At 40.0% G+C, this 20,695-nt stretch overlaps 1 protein-coding gene across 2 annotated transcripts in view; it reads left to right on the top strand.

Moving 5' to 3' along the window:
- The first annotated feature begins 333 nt into the window (after positions 1 to 333).
- The window catches only part of LOC138011255 (Fanconi anemia group D2 protein-like), a 45,405-nt gene continuing 25,043 nt past the window's right edge, over positions 334 to 20,695 (top strand). The window contains exons 1-21 of one of the 2 annotated variants that reach the window (XM_068858211.1): positions 334 to 456; positions 635 to 713; positions 2,148 to 2,272; positions 3,392 to 3,479; positions 4,676 to 4,780; positions 5,504 to 5,601; positions 6,472 to 6,571; positions 6,765 to 6,941; positions 7,770 to 7,904; positions 8,031 to 8,162; positions 9,875 to 9,982; positions 11,179 to 11,228; positions 11,968 to 12,027; positions 13,222 to 13,306; positions 14,568 to 14,687; positions 15,568 to 15,641; positions 16,149 to 16,274; positions 16,837 to 16,940; positions 17,527 to 17,642; positions 18,546 to 18,654; positions 19,380 to 19,497. In XM_068858211.1, coding sequence (XP_068714312.1) covers positions 413 to 456; positions 635 to 713; positions 2,148 to 2,272; positions 3,392 to 3,479; positions 4,676 to 4,780; positions 5,504 to 5,601; positions 6,472 to 6,571; positions 6,765 to 6,941; positions 7,770 to 7,904; positions 8,031 to 8,162; positions 9,875 to 9,982; positions 11,179 to 11,228; positions 11,968 to 12,027; positions 13,222 to 13,306; positions 14,568 to 14,687; positions 15,568 to 15,641; positions 16,149 to 16,274; positions 16,837 to 16,940; positions 17,527 to 17,642; positions 18,546 to 18,654; positions 19,380 to 19,497 — 2,153 coding nt within the window. In that variant the 5' untranslated portion in view covers positions 334 to 412. Of the gene's footprint in view, positions 457 to 634; positions 714 to 2,147; positions 2,273 to 3,391; positions 3,480 to 4,675; positions 4,781 to 5,503; positions 5,602 to 6,471; positions 6,572 to 6,764; positions 6,942 to 7,769; positions 7,905 to 8,030; positions 8,163 to 9,874; positions 9,983 to 11,178; positions 11,229 to 11,967; positions 12,028 to 13,221; positions 13,307 to 14,567; positions 14,715 to 15,567; positions 15,642 to 16,148; positions 16,275 to 16,836; positions 16,941 to 17,526; positions 17,643 to 18,545; positions 18,655 to 19,379; positions 19,498 to 20,695 lie in introns of both variants that reach the window. The other variant, XM_068858210.1, reaches the window with a different exon arrangement.

Raw genomic sequence — 20,695 nt, 5'->3', positions numbered from 1 at the left:
TCACCTCCTACCTCTCACCCCTACCCCTCACCCCTACCCCTCACCCCCACCCCTCACCCCCTACCCCTCATCCCCTACCCCCACCCAGTCCCAACCTCAGCTTTGTTTAGTCTTCTCGCCTCAGTCCTCGCATTGGACTATCTGTTTTCGCAATCGAAACGTTGCGAGGAACGCATTGAAACAACATTTACAAGACGTGTATTTTGTTTTCTCCTAATGTATTTTTTTTAGACATTGCAAAAACTAATTACAAAGTAGTTACTGGTCCTGTGACTAGTGGTTCTAAGCTTCTACTAGTCCAGAAGCATTTTGCACTAGTCCAGGACTAGTGGACTACCGGTAAGGTTGATCACTGGTATTCATCTCTTATTGTGGGTGCGTGCATTTTTAATCACAGCCCAAAATTGCCAACATGCTAATGGAAAAACTCCCTGAATTTATGGATGGTGAAGATAGGTATGGTTAATTTTGTTCTCAAATGTTGTTTTTTTTTTGGCTTCTAGTCCATTAGTGCATGTAGTAATAATAATAATAATAATAGTAATAATAATGATAATAATAATAATAACAATTATAATAAAATTTTTCTAGAACTACATAAAGATTGTCAATTTTTCATCCATGATTTCTATAGTAATGGGCCAGATGACATCAACATTCCCAGACTTGTCCTAAACCAGTTTAGATGGCTGGATTGTATTTTTCAAAGCAAGGTAAATCATGGCAAGTGTTTTGACGTTACGAAGAAGGACAGTGCGGTCCAGTGGTTACAGTGCAGAACCGTTGGGATGTTGCATTTGCATGTCATTGCTCTGTGTTCAAATCCCAGTCTCACAGCAGTCACGGGCTGGATTTGTCTTAATAGGCCATTTTACAGTTGTTTGCTCAGCGACCAAGCCTATGAATGGCTGCGAGGCTGTCGGTGACCTTGCATTGATACAGACCTCACTGCTTTTATCATGTAAATTGTGTTGTTGTAACGCTAATTAGTCCGTATTAACATTACAAAAGCATGAAGGTTTGTATCAAAACAGGGTCACCGGCAGCCTCGCTTCCATTGCTAGGCCTGGTAACATAGCCACAACTGTAAAATGGTCTATTGATGATCTTGAATTCATCTCTACCACACTTTGCTGTTAGCTAGCTGTCTAGTTGCCTCTTAGCTATACATGTAGCTAGAACTACCAACTCAGATACACCTGTAAAAATGCCCCTGATTAGACGCATGCATGCACATGCAGATTTCAATATAAAGCAGCACACAATGCATGTCCCCTTGTTCCTCTCACCAACTTTAACATCACGTGTGTCTGGGAATAAAGACAATTATAATAATTAACGTTACAAAGTGTCTTCCCAAATGCGGCTCCTCCATTAAGTATATAAACAGCTGCATTTACTTTACTTGCTGAAAATAGCACTAACCTCGAAGCTCTTAACCCATTGACTCCTGGGGGTTCCCCATTGACGACTAAAATCGTCTGGCATTAGACTAAGTATGGCCAGTTCAGGCCGGTTTGGGAGTCAGAGGGTTAATGGGTTTTTCAGTGAGTGATTAATGGGACATAGTTTTGTGAGTCACTCTGAATGATTAAATTACCATTACGTACCTTATTATTGGAATACACACACACTGTAGGTTGCAAAGGCTGAGACTTAAAAAGTACACTTCAAAAGTCAGGTGTGCAGCTAATTAGATGCATTTTTGGACAGAAGTGTATTTTCATCGTCATCATAAATTTAGTGCCGTGATCATTGTCATCATCAACTTGAAGGTCATTGTCAACATCATTAACTCGTGAGAGTAAAGCGAAGTGCTTTATGGTTCCTCCCTTGTTACTTAAACTGCAGGCGACTAAAACCCACGTCATTATCAACATAGTCCATGTGGATTCGCATGATGTTGTAGAACACTATGTGAAGAAATCACATAATGATCTGCATTCACTTTGTCTTCAGGGACAACCACAAGATTGTAGGGATCATATATCAAATTGAAGGTTATTTTGGTCATCTTCGTCATCCTCCTTTAATATAGTCGTCATTACGTGCATTTTTATTTTTCATCCTATTTTGTAAGGAAAATGACCAGTTACATTATAATGAGGAAATCTGCCCTAATCTCTTGTTTTTTACTGGTAATTCAGGAATTGACTGAAAAGATGCTTGAAATGGTTGGCATAACATCACTGACAATTCAGCGGGAAATCATATCCTGTATTCCTGAAGTGCTAGATGATTCTGAACACACACAAGTTGCCAGAGAACTAAGGTATATGTGCAATCACTGTGTGAATCAGACAGTTTTACATTGTATACTTAGAAAAATCGCCAAAGTTTAGAATGAACACAAAACTATATTATATTATTATGTATATGTAGCTGTATGTAAAAGGTAAAATCGTTCTCAGGCCAAGTGGCCCACAAGACCAGAGCTCATCCCGGATTACGTAGCATGAAGCGACTGACAGTATGGTTACTACCCCCTGGATGGGATGCTAGTTCATCGTAGGGTTACCCCCTAGAAGTAAGTGTTTCTGGTACCCTTATTATTTACACCTGGGTGTAGAGACATTGTGGAGTAATGCTTCTTGTTCAAGGAAACAACACGACGACAACGCAAGGCCTTGAGGAGACATATAGTGGCCTAGTGGTTTATCACCCCAGACTCCCAATCTCAGGGTCACTGGTTTAAGGCCTATAAGTGCTGTATGTATGTCCTGAGTTTTAAAGCAGTACAAAATAGGTGACCTGTGAGGCAGTAGGACCTGTGTTTGTCATAGTACATGTACAGGTAAATTCACATGTACAATGCAGGTAAGGTTATCCTGCCCACTAACTGGAGATCATTAAGTTGCAAATATGTCAGCCAATTACAGTTTACGTCACATTTTATTTTTGACACACTTGTCAAGCAATTATAGTTATTAGGTGTTTTGTGTGGTATATGCTATTGCAATAATAATTATTATAATAATAATTACAGTTTCTTGGAAGTGCCAAGACTGGTTTCAGCCTTCTTAAGTAGCGTGTTCTTTATTTTTGAATGCTAGTATATCAAATGAAAAATGAGATGTCTTTCATTCTCTTTCCCAATTCTGAAACCAAAGTTAAGCCTTGTGGTTTCTTTCTCGTAACTTCACTCCTTTTTTTCAACTATGAACTTATAATTTTAATCTTTTTTTTACATTCTCCTTTTATAATATTGTGGTAATTAAAAATGAAAGAACTTTGAAACCTATCTCAGGATAAACCAATTACCAACCAGTCATACAGTACTCATGCAATGGCAAAATTAATGTATTTTTCTTGCAAGGTTTGCGCAAAATAATACAAACTCCGTTATTGGTAATTTGTTGTTGAAAGTGTTCCTTTTTAATCTTCTGGACAGCGAGCTTCTTCTTCAGAACACTGAGCTTACTGTGGCTATTCTTGATGCCCTGTCCAATCTCAGCCTGCAACCAGAACTCTTGGTCGAGGTAAGTAATAAATATAACAAATAATACTAATAATAAATACAACTTATTCGATGGTTTAACATATAATACGCACAGAGATTTTTCGAGTTGTGTAGTATTTTTCCGAGCTCCGCAGGGATGAGGAAAAATACAAGCAGTGAGCAAAATGTCCACGATTATTATAATTATGTTAAACCATCGAATAAGAGATTTATTATTCCACTACAAACATGGAGTTATTTTGCTTCAATTTTATTTGGTAAGAATGTTTTTGAAAAAAAATGCATCATCTGTCCTTCAGAGCATGTATGAACGATGTAATCAGCTCAGAAAGCCAGCCAAATGTCGTCTATTTGATTGGATAAACGAAATGACAAGTGATGACAAGCTAAATTCTCAGGCTTTGCATCGTGTTGAAAAAAATGTCTTTCATTGGAAAACTCCCGTTCCGTCTGTATTTGCTCTGTTCTAAACCAGTCAAACCGGGACACAACAGTGTATTACTGTCTCATATTTTGCAAGTTCTCATGACCAAATATGGCAAAATGGCATAATAGTGGAATAATAATAATAATAATAATAATTATTATTAGTGTCCTTAACCTTTAATGCATTGACTCCTAAGAGTCAGACTTAATAGATTTTACTGTAACGTTAACCCTTTCATTCTCAAGATCAAAATGTTGATTCTCCTAATTAGTTCCATAGACTGCTTTGTTGGGTAGACATAGGAATTTGGTATTATATCTAGATCACAATCTCAAACACTGATAATAATCTTCATTCTCAATAACTGTTGGACTGACATTTCATTGGTATAGTGAGGAGAATTTACATTCTGATCGCTCCTGGGAGTCAATGGATCAAGCAGACTCAAATTAAGGGTTTTCCACAGGTAACAGTGGGTTTCCAATGAAAAAGGACTACAACACTGTCAATCCTGAAGTCCTTTCAGTGGGGCAACATTGTTATATCTGTCTAATACCAGGTACTATTCTCTGGCAATTTTGTAAGGGTGTCCACGAGTCTGTTGGCATGGCAACAGTACAGCACAGCCAATAGTTCTTAACAATTCGGTGACCTGTAGCATTTTTTAATCTAATAGAAACCTTCAAAACGAGAAACCCGCCCATTTCCTTTTCTGTTTAATTAGGCTGTTAACCATACAAGTTATGCATTTCAATCAGGTAAATTGAAATTTTGATGGGTCCATTTAGGTGCGTGCTTCAGTCATACAGATGCTGCCTTCAGCTGAAATTGATGACCTACCTGTGGTAGTAAAATTTATCCTTCAGTCTGTTGGTGACAATGATGCATTTGAGGTAAAGAAATTGTATTATGTTACTTCTTTTATTTGAATGTTTCTTTATCTATCCTGGTACAAATTAATGTACACGTGAACCATTATGTTACCATCAAAAAATACGTCTCATTATGACATTTACAAGTTAAACATTTTCCATCTTCCTTCATTACAATTGTGAGAATGCACCATTTCTAGTCCTAGCAATGTACTTTTAGTGGGGCGATTTTCATTTGAACCCAGTTCACTGGCCTTAATAAGCCTCCACAAGTCTCCTACAGCTCAGTGGTAGGGCATTCAAACTGGACAGATCAATTTAAAATGGAAAATGGAGACCACCCCTCCTCCCAAAATGATGGGATGATGTTGAGTTTTGGCATTCATGCCACTTCATCCTTGATGTAGAGGGAAGGGGGCATTTCTATTCCGTATTAACCTGTCTGAGATGGTGGTTATCAGAGGGTCGCATTAAAGGTTGACTCCTCCAAAGGAGCACTCAGATATGACAACATCGATATCATCAAATTTATGTGAAAGATAAAAGTAGAATCTTCACAAATATGCGACGTAGATATCTTTAGGAACAAGGCAGAAAAATCTTAGTATTTCTTCAAATCTATAAATAATTATATACATGTATACCGGTACATGTAGTAAATTGTCAAATGAAGCTATTTCCTCCAGCAGGACAGGACAACCTTTATCAATACTAAGAGTTCTTTTTGTGTAATGGCATTCTTAGGTCATGAGTGAACTGAGGTCGAACTTGAGCTTCACGTCAACCTCACTTCCACCAACAGCTTGCTCAACTCCTGCAGAGCAAAGAAGATCTCATGGAGGGTAATAATTATTGTAATAAATGAAAATATTTTCAACCTTTACCCCTGGTCTGGTGAAAATTTAAGGTTAACCCATTGACGTCTGGAAGTGAGACTCAATAGAATTTAGTCTGTCTAACGCCACACGCTTTTACTTGTCATTGGGGGGGGGGGGGGGGTGGGGGGTTCAGAAGGCAATGAGTTAAGACAATCTCTTTATTTTATCTTACAAACTTTCTCTCCCTTTCAAGAATAGAATAAAAATATGTATTGCTACTTAAGGTCCTTTATGGTGTGCTTGTAATTTTCTTTCAATTATCTTTAAGGGCTTCAAAAAACCTTTGTATAAATCGTAATTCCAAGATCCTTTGATACTTTCATGAGGAGCTTTGCAAAAATTTTATAAGATCTTTAGTTTCAGCAACTCCTGATCAATTGTCAAACAATCTTTAAACAAAAGGGAGAAGTGGTCGTCACACTTACATGTACCTGGACAATTTAAGCAAGATTGTCTCTGACCAGTTTAGAGCATTGCACCAGCATCGCAGAGGTCAATGGTTGGAATCCTGTTGAAGCAAGTCTGTAAGAGACAATGATAATAAATTCCTTAAGAATTGTCCAGATAAATGCGAAAATCACTTCTCCCTTCGGTCTATAACCCTCACTTCAAATAATTTGTTTACATTTATAACAGTATTTTGATCATCATCTTCAAGGGTCTTTGAAAGCTCTTTGAAAAGGTTTGTCAAAGATCCTTAATTTGAAGTTTTCTCCACACTACCAATACTCATTATACTGTACAATGCTAAAGAACGTCAGTAACGGGAAGTTCATTGTCAAGATGGAAACACCAAAGTTGCAAAACTAGTACAAACTTTATTTTTGTTCAAAGTTCCTTATTAACCAAGACCAAAAATGGAGAGCTGTTTACACTGGATGCAATTCGTTCAGGGATACGTTTTCAGAGATCTGTTGCAGAAGGATGGATCAAAGTGAGTCTAAAGTGTTTGTTTTAATAGTTTCCTCTGAAAAAGAAAAGTAATTAAATTAACAGTTACATGTACAACAAGGCCATAAAGCTTCAACTCCTGAACATTGAAAGCTCAAATATTTTTTACCATAATTAATTCCAAAGTTCTTTATCAATAAAACAGCTGTTTATTGTAGTTTGTTTTTTGTTATCAGGCAATCGAATCTGTAAATGCACCAGGAAAGCACAAGGTTATAGACCTGTTCGTCTTGCTTATTCTTCATTCAACTGCTAACAGGAAAAAGGCCATGGAAACTTTGATCAGGAACAAGATAAGAAATGGCCACTTCACCGAAGAAATGCTGAGTGCTGCTTTTAACTCGCACTCACAGGTACAACCTTCGAACAAAGAGGCGGTTTCAGCGGTTCGTCTCCAAAACAAACCGTTTTAATAACACTTTTTTACCCACCATGTGTAACAACTTTTAGCCTTTTTAATCATCTTATAAATTTTGAAAGTTCCATACAATTGAAATATTATACTTTCCATTTTATCGAATATTGTAAATAGTTTCTTGTTAATATATATATATACATGTAATGTTGTAACGGAACGCAATTCAGTCTTGCGACTGTCATGTTTTAATGGTTAAATAAACTATCTATCTATCTATCTATCTATCTATCTATCTATCTATCTATCTATCTATCTATCTATCTATCTCATTGTGAAGAAGAGTGAGACTTGTTTCCATGAATGTGTCAGATTGTAAATAAATTTAAAGTGCTTGAGAAGAAATGGCCTGCACAGAACACAGAACAAGGGCGTTTGAATTAGAGACTTGGCAACACCAAGTGGAGAACAACACGGAAATTGTTTTAGATCATCTAAAAGAGGAGTGAAAATTAATGTTGATTATCCATAGATTATTTTTTAGATTGTGATAATAGTGGTATTGGGGAAAAGGGAAAGAACACAAGATAAAACCAGAAAAGAGGAAACTGTTCATGTAATGGGTGTTTTAAATATTTTGACACAATTTAATTTTATTAAAATTAAGCTAAGGAATAGATTGAGAAGTTTGTGTATGAACAGCATTTAACAGCCATAGGGTTTCAGTAGTTCATTATGATGATAATGTTAATAACGACATTGTTATTGACTACATGGAATACCAATGGTGGCAGTAATTTTTAGTTGTTATCATTTTCCTTTGCAGATCCTTAGAGACTATTTTTCAGATTTGCTGTCATTGGCCGAGGTCCTTCTCAGATCACCTGATGCATCAGTTTGTTCCTATGCTTGTGCAATGTACAAGCTGTCATTTGTTTCGTTTGACCTTTACTGCCAGCAGGTACAGCGTAGCTTCACTATTACACTGAACTTTGAAAGTAATTTTCTTCGGGAATCCTTGCAACATGAGCTTCCGGTGTGTAAACAAGCATGTTTTCCTCCAATTGCGAATTTTTGACTCTTGCAGGAAATTGTTGGCACCTTAGTGACTCATGTAGGAAGTGGCTATGCTGCTGAGGCAGATGCATCCTTAGATGTGTTGTCTGATCTTGTTGAATCATATCCAGATGTAATGGCACCATTTGCAATATTTATCAAGGTCAGTTTGAGAGAAAGATGAGTCATGAGTTCAACCAAGTTGTTTTTATTGGGTTTCACTTTCGTTAGATTGGATTATTTTATAAAGAAGTCCACCTTTTGGCAGAACTTATGAAAGGGAGAAATGATGCTTGCACTTATTTTAAAAATTTAAGCAATTGTCTCTCTTTGACACCCGAAATCTGCATGAGCCCAACAAGTTGACCTTGTTTGTTGATTGGAGGCTAAAGTCTGCTTACAAGCCAAGTGGCCAATTAGGCCAGAGCTTATAGTATTTCTACTCCCCCCTGGATGGGATACTGGTCCATCGCAGGGTTACCCCCAGTATTAAATTAGCTGGTACCCATTTATACACCTGGGTGGTGAGAGTAAAGTGTCTTGCCCAAGAACACAACACAATGTCCACGGCCAGGGGCCGAACCCAGACCACTCACTCTGGAGTCGAGCACATTAACCACGAGGCCACCGCGCCTCCCATTGTTTGAGCAAGTGGAAGTTTTGGCAGCTGTTCAGCTGATGTGGACCTGCTTCACCCCCCCACCCACCCACCCATACACTCACAAAGGACACCCACAACACTGATGACTCCATGACCTCTGTGATACCAGTACAATGCTGTACCAACTGAGCTATAAATCAAAGCCACTCAGTTGGGAGCACCAGTGGCTCAGTTGGTTGACCATCAGGCTGTCGCGTCGGAGGTCGCAGGTTCTAACCCCGGCTGGATCAACAATTAGGATCTTCAAATAGCTGAGGAGAAATTGCTGCCTTTGTAATTTCATCTGCAAATGGTTAGACTTTCAAGTCCTCTCAGATAAGGACTATAAACTGAGGCCCTGTCTGCCATCCATATGTTCCAGGGATCGCGTTAACGCAGAAATCGTGCATTTTTACGCAAATAAAATCCAAAAAATGCATCATCGAAATTTTAATGCGTCCCAGAACGCAAGGCACTGACTTAAATAACTCACACAACTTGCTTTGATTTGTCAGTATATTCTGTTGTTTGTAAAACTGTTGGAGTGATCTGTGATCATAATTGAAGTTCTAAGAAATAGGGTTTAATTAAAACAGCTAAAAAGGTTAAAACTAAATTTTCGACCGCCTTCTGCGGTCTTCTTCAGAGGAATGTACTCTGCAAGTCACTGAATGCAAATATATAGCAAAAGACGTCACTTTTCGTTGCTCCTAAGGGAGGAAACCAGTGATGCGTAAACCCTTGGAAAGGGTGCTCTTTCATTAACAGAGTTCTTGTCCAGGAATGAATGTAACGGCTCTAGAAAAAGCCTTTGTCGGCCAGTCCTATGCATATGCATCAATATTAATTCCAAGTTGGTTACTCTCATTTTCTCATAATTTAAAACATACTCTTTTTCTCGCAGAGGGTCACCAAGATTTTGGGACCCCCAAAAAATGCTTGGGACCCCAATTTGGCCGAACATGCGGGTCCCAGGACCCAGATTGAAAAATCCTTGTGCCATCCCTGTTCATAAGTTCTCTGTGGGACATAAAAGAACCTAGACACTATTCGCGAAGAGTAGGGGATGGATTAGAATCCTGTTGATGCCACCTGAACTTTTCAGGTTTCTATAAAAGAAGATTGATTTGTTTAAATTGTCCAGATAACCGGCACTTCACATATATACATTTAGTAACGTAATATTATAAGTTGTCTATTACATTACTTTGATATGCATTGATTTCGTCTTAAAGGGCATTTTAGATTACCTGGACAATTTAACTGTGACACAGATTCGAAAGCTGTTCAACATGCTAAGCACGTTGGCCTTCACTAATCAGCAAGATGGAGGGCTCATTCAGGTACTGCAATTAAGCACTTGCTATTTCCTTTTTTTGAACCCCTGAAAGGTAGATAGTGGTTTCAGCCCCAAGTCGATTCGCCTTCGCTGAAGTTGATTTGCTCACAATTGGCAGAAGATTCACATAAAAAATGAACTGAACTCGAGAATTTGCGATTTCCTACATAAATGCTGCTCGAGTCAGCAAAGCGACTTAACCGTACAGCCTGTGTAATGTGTGTAGCGAATCGACTTGGGGGCGAAACGACTGGCATCTGCTAGATGTAATCAATGAGCAGTTTATCTTCTGAATGGTTATTACTTCATTCGGTGGATAGCGCTATCTGACTTTTGTAAACCGCGACCTGATCCCTATCGCTTGGTTGGGGAATAGGGGGGACACTCTCGTCCACACACCAGTCGCTAAACGACTGGTTACCTTTCAGGGATGGATGCCGGTCGTTAGGGGGGGGGGGGGGATGCCGTCGGATACCGGACCGAATGAAGTAATAACCATTCAGAAGATAAACCGCTCTAGCAATTCACTGGACATTGCTTACATCTCGCAGATCCATGCGCTATTCGCTCATCCAACAACTGGGTCGAAGTTGAGAGCACTCGCCTCTCACCAATGTTGCCCGGGTTCGATTCCCAGATCGGGTGTCATATGGGGGTTGAGGGGGGGGGGGGGGGGGTGGGGGGGATAGGATACCGTATACCGTATACCGTATACCGTATACCGGATACCGGACCGTAGTGATTACCGGAATAATAACTGCTCCGAAAGTTTTTTTCTACGAGTACTTCGGTTTTCCCCCATCCAAAAAAAAAACAGTATGATTTGATACGTATTTATTTGATTTGATTTCATTTGTTCACGACCCCACAAGCTGCTCAGCTTTAAACAATATCGTGTGAAATTAACGCATTGTATTATTAGAAAGTTACACGAAATTGCTACGAATCTGGATTGGTTCATTGCGTTGTTTATACCTGCTGTGATTGGTCGAAGTAATTACTTTGATATTTGTCTTACGACACTCACTTGAAAACCGCTCTATTTGATTTCAAATGCTTTTTCATCAGAATAGGCCAAATATGGGTGATTCGTTCTCTTAAACTCGTACTTTCTTGACAAAAACCTGTAGATTTAAACGCCCTACACTTGAGGAACTCATTATGTTGTCAATACTAAACTGCCATTTCCTTTGTTAATAGGATGACATGCATATTGTGATAACGAAACAACTAACAAGCAATCTGCCCAAGTACGTAAGACGATACTCTCCTTCGTACTGAAAGAGACGTTATATGTTAACCCCGGTAGATGAAATGAAGAGATGATATTTTTTCAATGGTGACTCGGGAATACTCGGAAAAAACCCGAATGCTCCCGAATAGCGGTCGAACCTACGACCTTCCGATTGCTGGTTCGGATGATCTACCACAGTCAGACTGCCAATCAGTGAAAAGTCAATATTGACATGAATACAATTAGATTAAATATTGAGAAGAATACAGAATTACTTTGTCTGTGAACTAGCGTTCACTTGCAATGACCTATCTTTCCTTTGGCCTAGTGGTAAAGCATCCGATCCAGTAATCGGAAGGTCGTAGGTTCGACTCCTGCGAAGGAGTACTCGGGCTTTTCCCGAGTATCCCCGAGTCACCATCGGGTTAGCTGGATCCTTTCGTTCGTGTTCCAACGGGTATACGGTTGATGTGGTTGAGCCACACTTCCGACCGTCATCAAGTTAAAGCGGTTTAAAAAGCTTATACAGCTGAATGAAGGACTTAAAAAGCGAGCAGTCGAAACGGAAAAAAATAAAATTCTAAAAAACAAACAAACAAAAGTTAATGTTGATCCATTAAAAAACTGCAACGGAACTTGGACCTCATCAACGCTTTTTGGGAAAAGTTCACTTTATAACCAAACAAATCATTTCTTCAAGAATAAGAAAAGTAAGAAGGTTACAATGTTTTCATGAGTTTGTGTTTTGTTTTCAGGTACAAGAGAATTGGTATCATTGGCGCAATTATGGTTGTTCGCAGCATGGCTAAAAAACGGTGAAGATAGTTTTCCTTCTTTAGCATTTTCGATCCTAAGCTTGACATATTTTGCAGACCATCAGAGTAAGTTTGTTGGGCTTTGAACTACTGTGCGGACGGTCGCAGGTTCGAACGGCAGCGGGACGAAAATGAGGAGAAAATGCAGCCTTTGGAATAACATCTGCTAATAATTGGACTTTCTATTCTACTTGAATCTTGCCGCATGATAAACTGTGAAGCTGTTGTAGTCTCGCAACATTTCATTGTTCATAAATGGAACGCAATGAATTTTGTGGGATCTTTGATTTCAATCGTGGATACGTTAGGCTGGTTGGAATGGGTGAGGTGGCGCTTGCCATGCAGCAGTTCAAATAGTATAGAGCGACTTTCAATCAAGTGTCGTGGAAATGAGCGGTTTTCAAATGAGTGTCGTAAAACCAAAACCAAAGTAATAACTGCGGCCAATCAAAAAGGACGGAGACAATCCAGTAAACCAATCAAGACTCGAAGTAATTACACGTAGCCGTTACAAAGCGCGGGAAAATGTGCACGCGCAAGCCACGATTGGTTTTGCTTTCACTTCTGATTGGTTGAAAAAAAGGCGCGAGAACTTTCAACCAATCACTGAGTGAAGTAAATGCAAAACCAAAGCAGTTCGCTAATTACTTTCGACACTCAATTGAAAACCGCTCTAAGAGCATAATACCTTCATAAGATAGTGGTCGTTTTGTACAGGTTGTGACAAGGGTTTCAATAATAGCCGGTTTCCAGGGATCTACCGCCGCCTGTAGGGTCACTTACCAAGTCTGTTTAGCCAACGAGAAGGGTTTCGTCCACCATCGCCAGACGCTTTAACCCCTGACTCCCAGGAGTGATCAGCATGTAAATTCTCCACACAATTTCAATGAAATGTCAATCGGACAGGTATTGAGAATGAAGAATATTATCAGCTTAGGAGGTGTGAACTTGATATAATTTTATGATTGGCTGGTTTTAACCCAAGTGCATTGAAAAACGGAACCGTTGGTTGAAAGTTGAACTTCGGAGTTGACATACTTTGATCGGTACCGAAAGGAGCGAATGTTTGATTTTCACTAGATTTAACACTGGTTTCATCACCGTCACAGTTGACAGTGAAAACTAGTTTTACATGTAGAAAATTCCCCCCTTTCTTTATTTATCGTTTTGGTTTGATTTTCAATAAACAAACAGGGTAGATGATGAAGGATCTGAAGAGACATTGGATAGTACTGAGTCCCAGAGAAAATCCACCCTATCCAGTGAAGTCTACAAGCAGGTTAATCTCTCTCTTGAGAGCCTTCGTCTGCCACCTATGTGCAGACTGCGAGTAGTCTCTAACTTCGGCGATAAATTGTGGGACGGGCGAAATACACGTGTGCGCGAGAATCATCTCGCGTCGCGTCTCCGCGTAATTTGCCGCGCGTGCGTGTGTCTCACCCGCCCCACAATCTATCGCCAAAATTAGAGTCTACCAGGAGACTACTCACAGTCTAACCTATGTGGGCGTGTTCGATCCCTAAACTCGCTATTACTCAGTTAACAATTCTGAAAAACCTCGAAGTGCCGCATTTGTGCGTATTTCGTTACATTTTAAGGCGTGAAACTTTCCATTCATTTCTTTTTACCGAAAACTTTTAACTCTTTCGTCCCTAAAGGGTTCCCTATTGCCGAGTGAAGTCCTTCTAATTTGTCAAATTGCTTCTCGGGATCTTTTTGACAAACAAGCCCCTGTTGTTTTGGGAGGTTTTTCAGCTTCATGTACTCTGGCGTGTGCTGGCACTGCAACGTACTTCTCGCAACCTCGAAAACGAGTACAACCCATTCTCGCCCATCATTTGGAAGTCTGACTCTTGGTGCCAGACAATAGGGAGTTTAAGATACTACGACGGCTACGGCGACGAAAACGGCACTTCAAAATGTAAGTTTGAGCTATTCTCAGTATTTCATGATTATTCCATCTTGTTGATATTATGCAATATGGGCGAAGTGTCCTATAACTGGATTGGTACGCACGGATTTGTAGTAAAGAGTGAGACTGAAAGATTCACTGTAGTTTGTCCACGTTGTCGTCAAAACCTTAAATTTGGTCATTTCACGTTGTAGTTTTGACGAGTACGGGAGAGATTTGTTGAAAAAAGCGTGCCGCACGTGCAGCACGATCATTTTGGTTCTTTTAACCAATAATATTACTGGTTTTTGGCGTTGCCGTAGCCGTAGCCGTCGTCGTTTCTTAAACTCCTTATTAATATGGAGAGTCCGAGTTGAAGTTTCAGTTGCAGAAAATATTCCAAGTTTATTTTGTAACCCGTAAAATCTCGGCATTTTAAGCTGCTTTTTTGACTTCAAACAATTAACAGAACAACCGACGCATGCTAAGGAATTGCGCCCAAAACCGGGCATAATACCCAAATCAGCTTCAATGTCAAAGTGGGAGATGAGGCAGGGAAGTCTTCAGTGAAAGTCCAGCGCCCTAAGCTCTTCAGTTGTACACGCTTCTTCGACACTGAACGAATTTTTATTGTGTTTGTTGTGATCAGGTGATTAGCATGTTGGATTTGATACGAAATCGCATCAGTCAAGCTCCAGAGGCAGCTGCTTTGTTTTATGACGAATTATCAAGAGTGATCCAGCTTGGAGGGATTGATCCTAAAATCGAGGTTGTGTCTTGGTATTTCATTATCAGGGTAATTGTAACTTCAGCTTTCGAAAATCGTTGACGTCGCCTTTTGTCGCTTATGTGTTAAACAGAGCCTCGTTTGTTTATCGAAACAAAGGCTTTCTTAGCAAAAAAAAAAAAAATCGTTCCCGTAATGATGTAGATGGCAAATATTTACCTCGGTTAGTGAAATGAGATATTCGGGGATACTCGGAAAAAATCGGAATGCGCATTCTCAGGAGTTGAATACTTCCGAATACTCTCCGAATACCAGACGGATGATCTACCGCTGACTGAGCTAAAGCAGACATGTTGGAAATTTCAATGTGTTACATGTACTTCGAGTGGCTCAAATTCAATACTGTTTTTTTGCACAGCATGATCCTTTCCTTTACAATGCTAATGTTAACCTAGGCTGCGTGTGCATGTGACTTAACGGGGACCCTTTTGGTACTCCTCACAAAGAAACGGCGGAGATGATTTTGGTGGCCAAATTGATCCTTCCTGAATTTAAAATCTATTTGCATCAAAACATCGTCTTTTGTTTCAGGATACTAAGCTCTAATGATTGTGGCTTCACAAAAGAAAACTCTTTACCATTACAAGGAAAAACGGAGCCTGTTCCAAGCGTTCTTCTTTTTCTTCTTCTTCTTTTTTGTTTACCCACGAAACACCTTAAGAGCGCTCAGGAGCTCGTTCAACAGTTGGTAAACGCGGCAAAAGGTGGAGTGGGCTTGGGACGGGCGGCGGGAAGGAAACGCGTTCCCGCCGCCCGTCCTAACCCCTCTCCATCTTTCGCCGCGTTTACCAACAGAACGCCTGGAACAGGCTAGGATAAATGAGACTTGAAATTTGAGTTTGATCTTTTTTTTTCTTATCAGTCGTGGATCAGTGAGACAGTTGTAGGTGACTTTCAAGATGATTTTCTAGTGGACAGGGAAGCTCCTATAACAAGGTACACTGGGGGTTTCAATAGAAGCCGGTTACCGGTGGTATACCGCCGCCTGCTTTGCCTCACACCTCCAGCTAGTTTGCCTTTGCCTATCATAAACTTGTCAAACTGCCGCCTTCAATGGGCTATCATGGACGGCTATTTCAGAAGTTATTGAAACCCCTGGTACATGCGCGTCTTGAAGTGATCAATTTATATAATCTCACAAGATGTTTTGGCGCGGTGTAGTGTCGTGGAGTACTTTTCACGAGTTTGGCTGTATTGTATTGGAACTAGGAATATTTAGGCATCGGTTCTTTCGCTAAGAGTTGCTTGTTGGTATTCTGTTGCTTTAAGACAGAGAGATAACGAAAGTCAGTAAAACTAAGCCTTTCCCTAACCGAAATTTCTCCATGTAAACCTAACAAAAACTTGATAAGCCTGTTAGAGTTTATTAAAAGTGCTAGCCGGGATCCGGGTTCAGACATCCCACGGGTGCTTGGTTAGTAAGTGCTTCTATTCCTTTCTTAGTCAAATTGTTCCCTCGGAGTTGTTGTATGCGCTAGATGAGTCAGAGGAAGGCAGCATCGCTGTTAATCTTTGCCCGTTGTTGCTTGCCTCAAGAAACAGCACGAATAACAACGAAAAAGCTGATAGGTAAGCCAATGAAAAGGTCAGGTTCGAAATACTGTAAACGATTTTTTTTTAATATTAGCGATGGAGTTGGACTTCGAAAGATGCAATAAAGCTTGCGATCTTTGAAAATGAAAGCTATCTGGGTGTTTACATTACTACCAGGAGACCCTTCCCCAAGCCTCCCTCGGCCGTTTTTGTCGATTGCGTGACAAAAGCGATCGACTCAAAAAGCGCGTACATTCCATGCCAGTACTTGAGGTCAATAGTCTCTGGTCACATTTGAAGTCAACATTCTTATGCAAATATCAGCCATCTTTCCACCACACGTGTGAAAAATGAGGATGTATGTGTTCTTAATTGACCACTCCCCTCAGGGGCTTTTGGAATCCCAACGGGAGGGGAGCAGTTCTTTGAAAAAACTTGGGTCCTTTCTTTTGACCAAAAACTGTCCGAAAATCTTGGTTGACGTTCGAATGGAACATTTAACAGGTGATCCCATTGACAAACTTTTATTATTTTTCAGAATACCGCTTGAACGTCGTCTCAAACAACTGTACCTTACTTTACTTCTTTTTGTATCTAGGGCTCCAGTGTCACTTATTTGCCTTGCCCCGCATTTCCGTTTGTTACGAGCTTGTGAAGAAAGCCAACACAAAGGAAACCTTGAAGGAATTGATGCTCTGTTAGGTAAATTGACGTGAAAAAGACTTTTTTCTTTAAAAAAAAGAAAGGTTTTTGTTCTAGCAAAGATAATGCCCACAAACGTAACGTTGCATCTTTTCATTTGCCAGCTTCAAATTCTACTGGATGACGATGTCACACGCGCGGATTAGTAGCAGCCTTTGCATGAGAAACAGTCCCCTTCATTGCTCGGTTATGGGTCAAAGTGCGACCACTTTTTCCGTCTTTCAAAGCAAATAAAAAGTGACTTTTCAATTAAAAGGTTCTACACAATATATTTGGGACCATTTGGGAGAATAAATAAAGTGGAAAAGTTTGTTGAGGTGATAGACACTTTAAAGAGACAAGAAAAAAGGTTAGAGCTGTAGGAAACTAAAGGAATGTTTTTGTAATGCTTAACATAAAAAATGAGTTACAAAAAACCTGCCTGCCGAAGAACAGAGTTCACTTCCCATAGCATTAGCTTGGTTCTTGTCTCCTATCGTCATCATTATCATCATCGTCATTTTGATTGCCATTATTATTAATGAAGCGCAACTTACAGCACACACGACGGACTCTGTTCCTTATATGTATAATTCGTTGCTTTCAGGTTGTCCCCTGGTCGGTATGAAGCAGGACATATTGAACGAAATAGAAACGTTAGATCAAGCTGATAGGGAAATCATCTGTGGAGCTTTGTTTTACACCATCAATTGGTTCAGAGAGGTATTTGCTATAAACAGTGTTAAAGCAGGACATATACTGTACCAGGGAGGGAGAAGAGGCACAGTGGCGTAGTCAGGTTGGCGCGCCGAACACCCTACCCCACAAGTCGCTGGCTCGAGACACGAAAATGTGGTTTTATCTGTTTTGTCTCACTCCAAACCGACGCAACACCAACCAGCAGGGTTTCGCCTGGTTGTTTACCATTTCACGCCTGGTACTTTGACGATATAAATGTTAAGATTCGTGGTCTTTTTTTTGCATTTTGGACTTGGGTATCTCAGGAAGCCATGGGCTGAAATCCATTCAAAACATCGCAAAGACGATCACCCGCAATAAATCCTTCAAACTAACAAGAAGTCACATATTAAACGGAATAATCGATCTGATGGCATTTAATTGACGTGATAAGTTTAGTGTTCTTTTTTTTCCTGCAATCTCAAGAATGTAAACAGCATTTCCGAAGGTTTCAGACCTCCTAGAGGGTTCGCTCCCGGTGCACTGGCAATCGGGTGTTTTTGCCCGTGCAATCCAATTGATGTTATCACCAATGACGAACCCATTTGTCACAGAGTTCATCACTGTTATTATGTAGTAGTAGAATACGACCTTCGTTGTTTCGCAACCTCATAACCAGGGTCTTCTCGGCTTTCAACATGGCAGCCGCCATTTTGAAAGCCGAGAAGACCCTGGAGACGAGGATCGTTGTTTCGACCTACAAAAACACGCAATAGGCCATTTTCGAAAATATCAATATTCAGCTTGATAGTGAGGCAGAGAGGACATGAACAGAAACAAGTTGCGTATTTTAATATATCGAAAAAGGCCTATTGACCCTGTTGCTACTCAACTTAATACGCAGATAATTCCGGCAGTAAATGCGTTGTTATTTTTTTCAATTTGTAGGTTGTAAATGCGTTTGCTTCACAAGAAGACCCGGAGATGAGAGGGAAAAGTATTTCTAGACTTCACACTATCACAGAGTTGTGTAAAGCTCTTGAGAAATGTCTCGCAGGTCAGCTGGGAATCATTAAAGGCAACCTCGAAACCAACAAAAAATCATGTTTATAATCAAAATTGTTTGAATTTTTTTCAAAGAAAGTGTTTATCTCCATCAAAAATTAACTTTTGAATCGCATGTTTTTGTGTTCATGTTTCCCGGGCTCCGCCATCTTCAATAATTGTGACGTTTGCGGTTGCACCAAAGTTTTTTTGCGCCAAAACAATTATTCAAGATAGTGGCGCTCGGGAAATTTGACAGTGAAAATAAGCGATTCTAAAATTCAATTTTTTGTGATTCAAACACTTTTTTGAAAATTCCTCAAATTGAAAGTTTTTCTTTAGTAGGATTAGAGAGTCCCTTAAAATACACAGAGAATATTACGTCACCGCTCGTGGATACCAATTTTATCAACACGACAAGATAAAATTCGTATCATCAAGCAAGTTTTTGCGAGAAATCTCACCTGGTATTTCATCCGGCGGTAACATTACAAATTTGTTATATTGTGTATTTTTTTTAATACCGTGGTTTTAAAAGTATCGAAAGCATTTTCTCAGTTGTTTAGTTTTCCGTTACAGCGTAGTGTTTGTTTTGGAACCTCGCTCTTGTTTCCCACAGGGCCACACGTAATGCCGACAAGATAAAGAGTATAGATGTAGACCAAGTACATGACTTAAATCTCGTAACAAACTGTGTCGAAAAAAACTACACATTTCTGTCACTGAATTCTGTTTCAGTGACGCCATCATTCAGGCCTCTTTTAGCGTCGTTTGATTTTGAAGATTCGCTTGTTCCAAGTGCTGTGTCTCGTGGGAATGCTACCAAAGCTAAAAGGGGAAAAAAGTCGAAATCAGGGTAAGTACAGCGTGACGGGTTGACTTGATTGGTTTAGCACCAGATTGCCGCGTAGATGGTCGTAGGTCTTAACCCCTGTCGGACCAACACTCTCCTCATAGGTGGTTTTCTCGTGACGTCATCGCCGCCATTTTGGTGGACGAAAACAAAAGATCTCTCATTGGCTCCTTTTGTTCGTCCACCAGCAATTGTACATTGCATCATTGTTATCTTTGTCTCCAGGGATTGGTTGCATGCCAGCAAGAGTGAATTAAAAAAGAGTTTTGTTATGGCATAAGTGGGCTCCCTAGCACAGTCACAAATGAGTCTATTTAATTTTTAGAATACAGAAGTAGTCACGCGTGATATGGCTTCTTCTGATTGGTTAAATTGGCGGCCCTTTGTTTCGCGCACAAAGTGTATCTAAAAATAAATCCATTTGTGACCCTGCTTGGGTAAGACCGCAAAAGTGATAGATCAACGCTCTTATCTAATTCACTCTTGATGCCACCTTTAGGTTTAGAATACGTGAAGTGAAAGTTCTGCATTTCATCTGCAGTGTGGTTGAACTATCAAAGATCTTTTCAGATACAGACTTTCAACCGCATTCAGACCCCTTCTTGTCACTCTCATTCATAACAATAATAGTAATGAACTTTATTTAAGTATCAAGTCTTCTAACGCCGCATTTGACGCGGCATTAATTTGGGAACACTGAACCGTGATAGAATCAAATGAATTTATCTCAAATTAAATCAAACACTGGTTTTAAAGCAGACGAAAAAAGATATCCAACAAACTCTACCCATATATGACGCCAATATACCATTTTCGAATTCTCACGGCTGGACTGGATCTAGCATGAAATGGAGGCTAATGCGGGCAAATCTTTTCAAATGCAAATTAACTTGCCTGCATTAGCCTCCATCTCATGCTAGATCCAGTCCAACCGTTAGAATACGAAACTGGTCTATTCTGGGAATCGAGCCTGGGCCCTGGTGACGTTGGTGGGAGGTGAGTACTCTAACAATTGCGCCATTCTTGTTCCCTGTTTGGAACTGTTTGTTTAACCTGTTTGAAAAGGGCGCGGAATTGGCGTACACAGCCAAAACAGAACTTACTTAACAATCAAAATTACCACTTGTCAACTTGTCATTTTTGCCACCAACTCGTCAATCTTGTGGGGTCGGTGAACGAAGGAAAATTAGGGGCGAGTTGG

This window comes from Montipora foliosa, chromosome 7, assembly GCF_036669935.1.
Source record: "Montipora foliosa isolate CH-2021 chromosome 7, ASM3666993v2, whole genome shotgun sequence".
In the NCBI taxonomy this organism is placed as follows: domain Eukaryota; kingdom Metazoa; phylum Cnidaria; class Anthozoa; order Scleractinia; family Acroporidae; genus Montipora; species Montipora foliosa.
The sequence above is the reverse complement of the archived record's forward strand: the minus strand, read 5'-3'. Positions and strand labels throughout refer to the sequence as shown.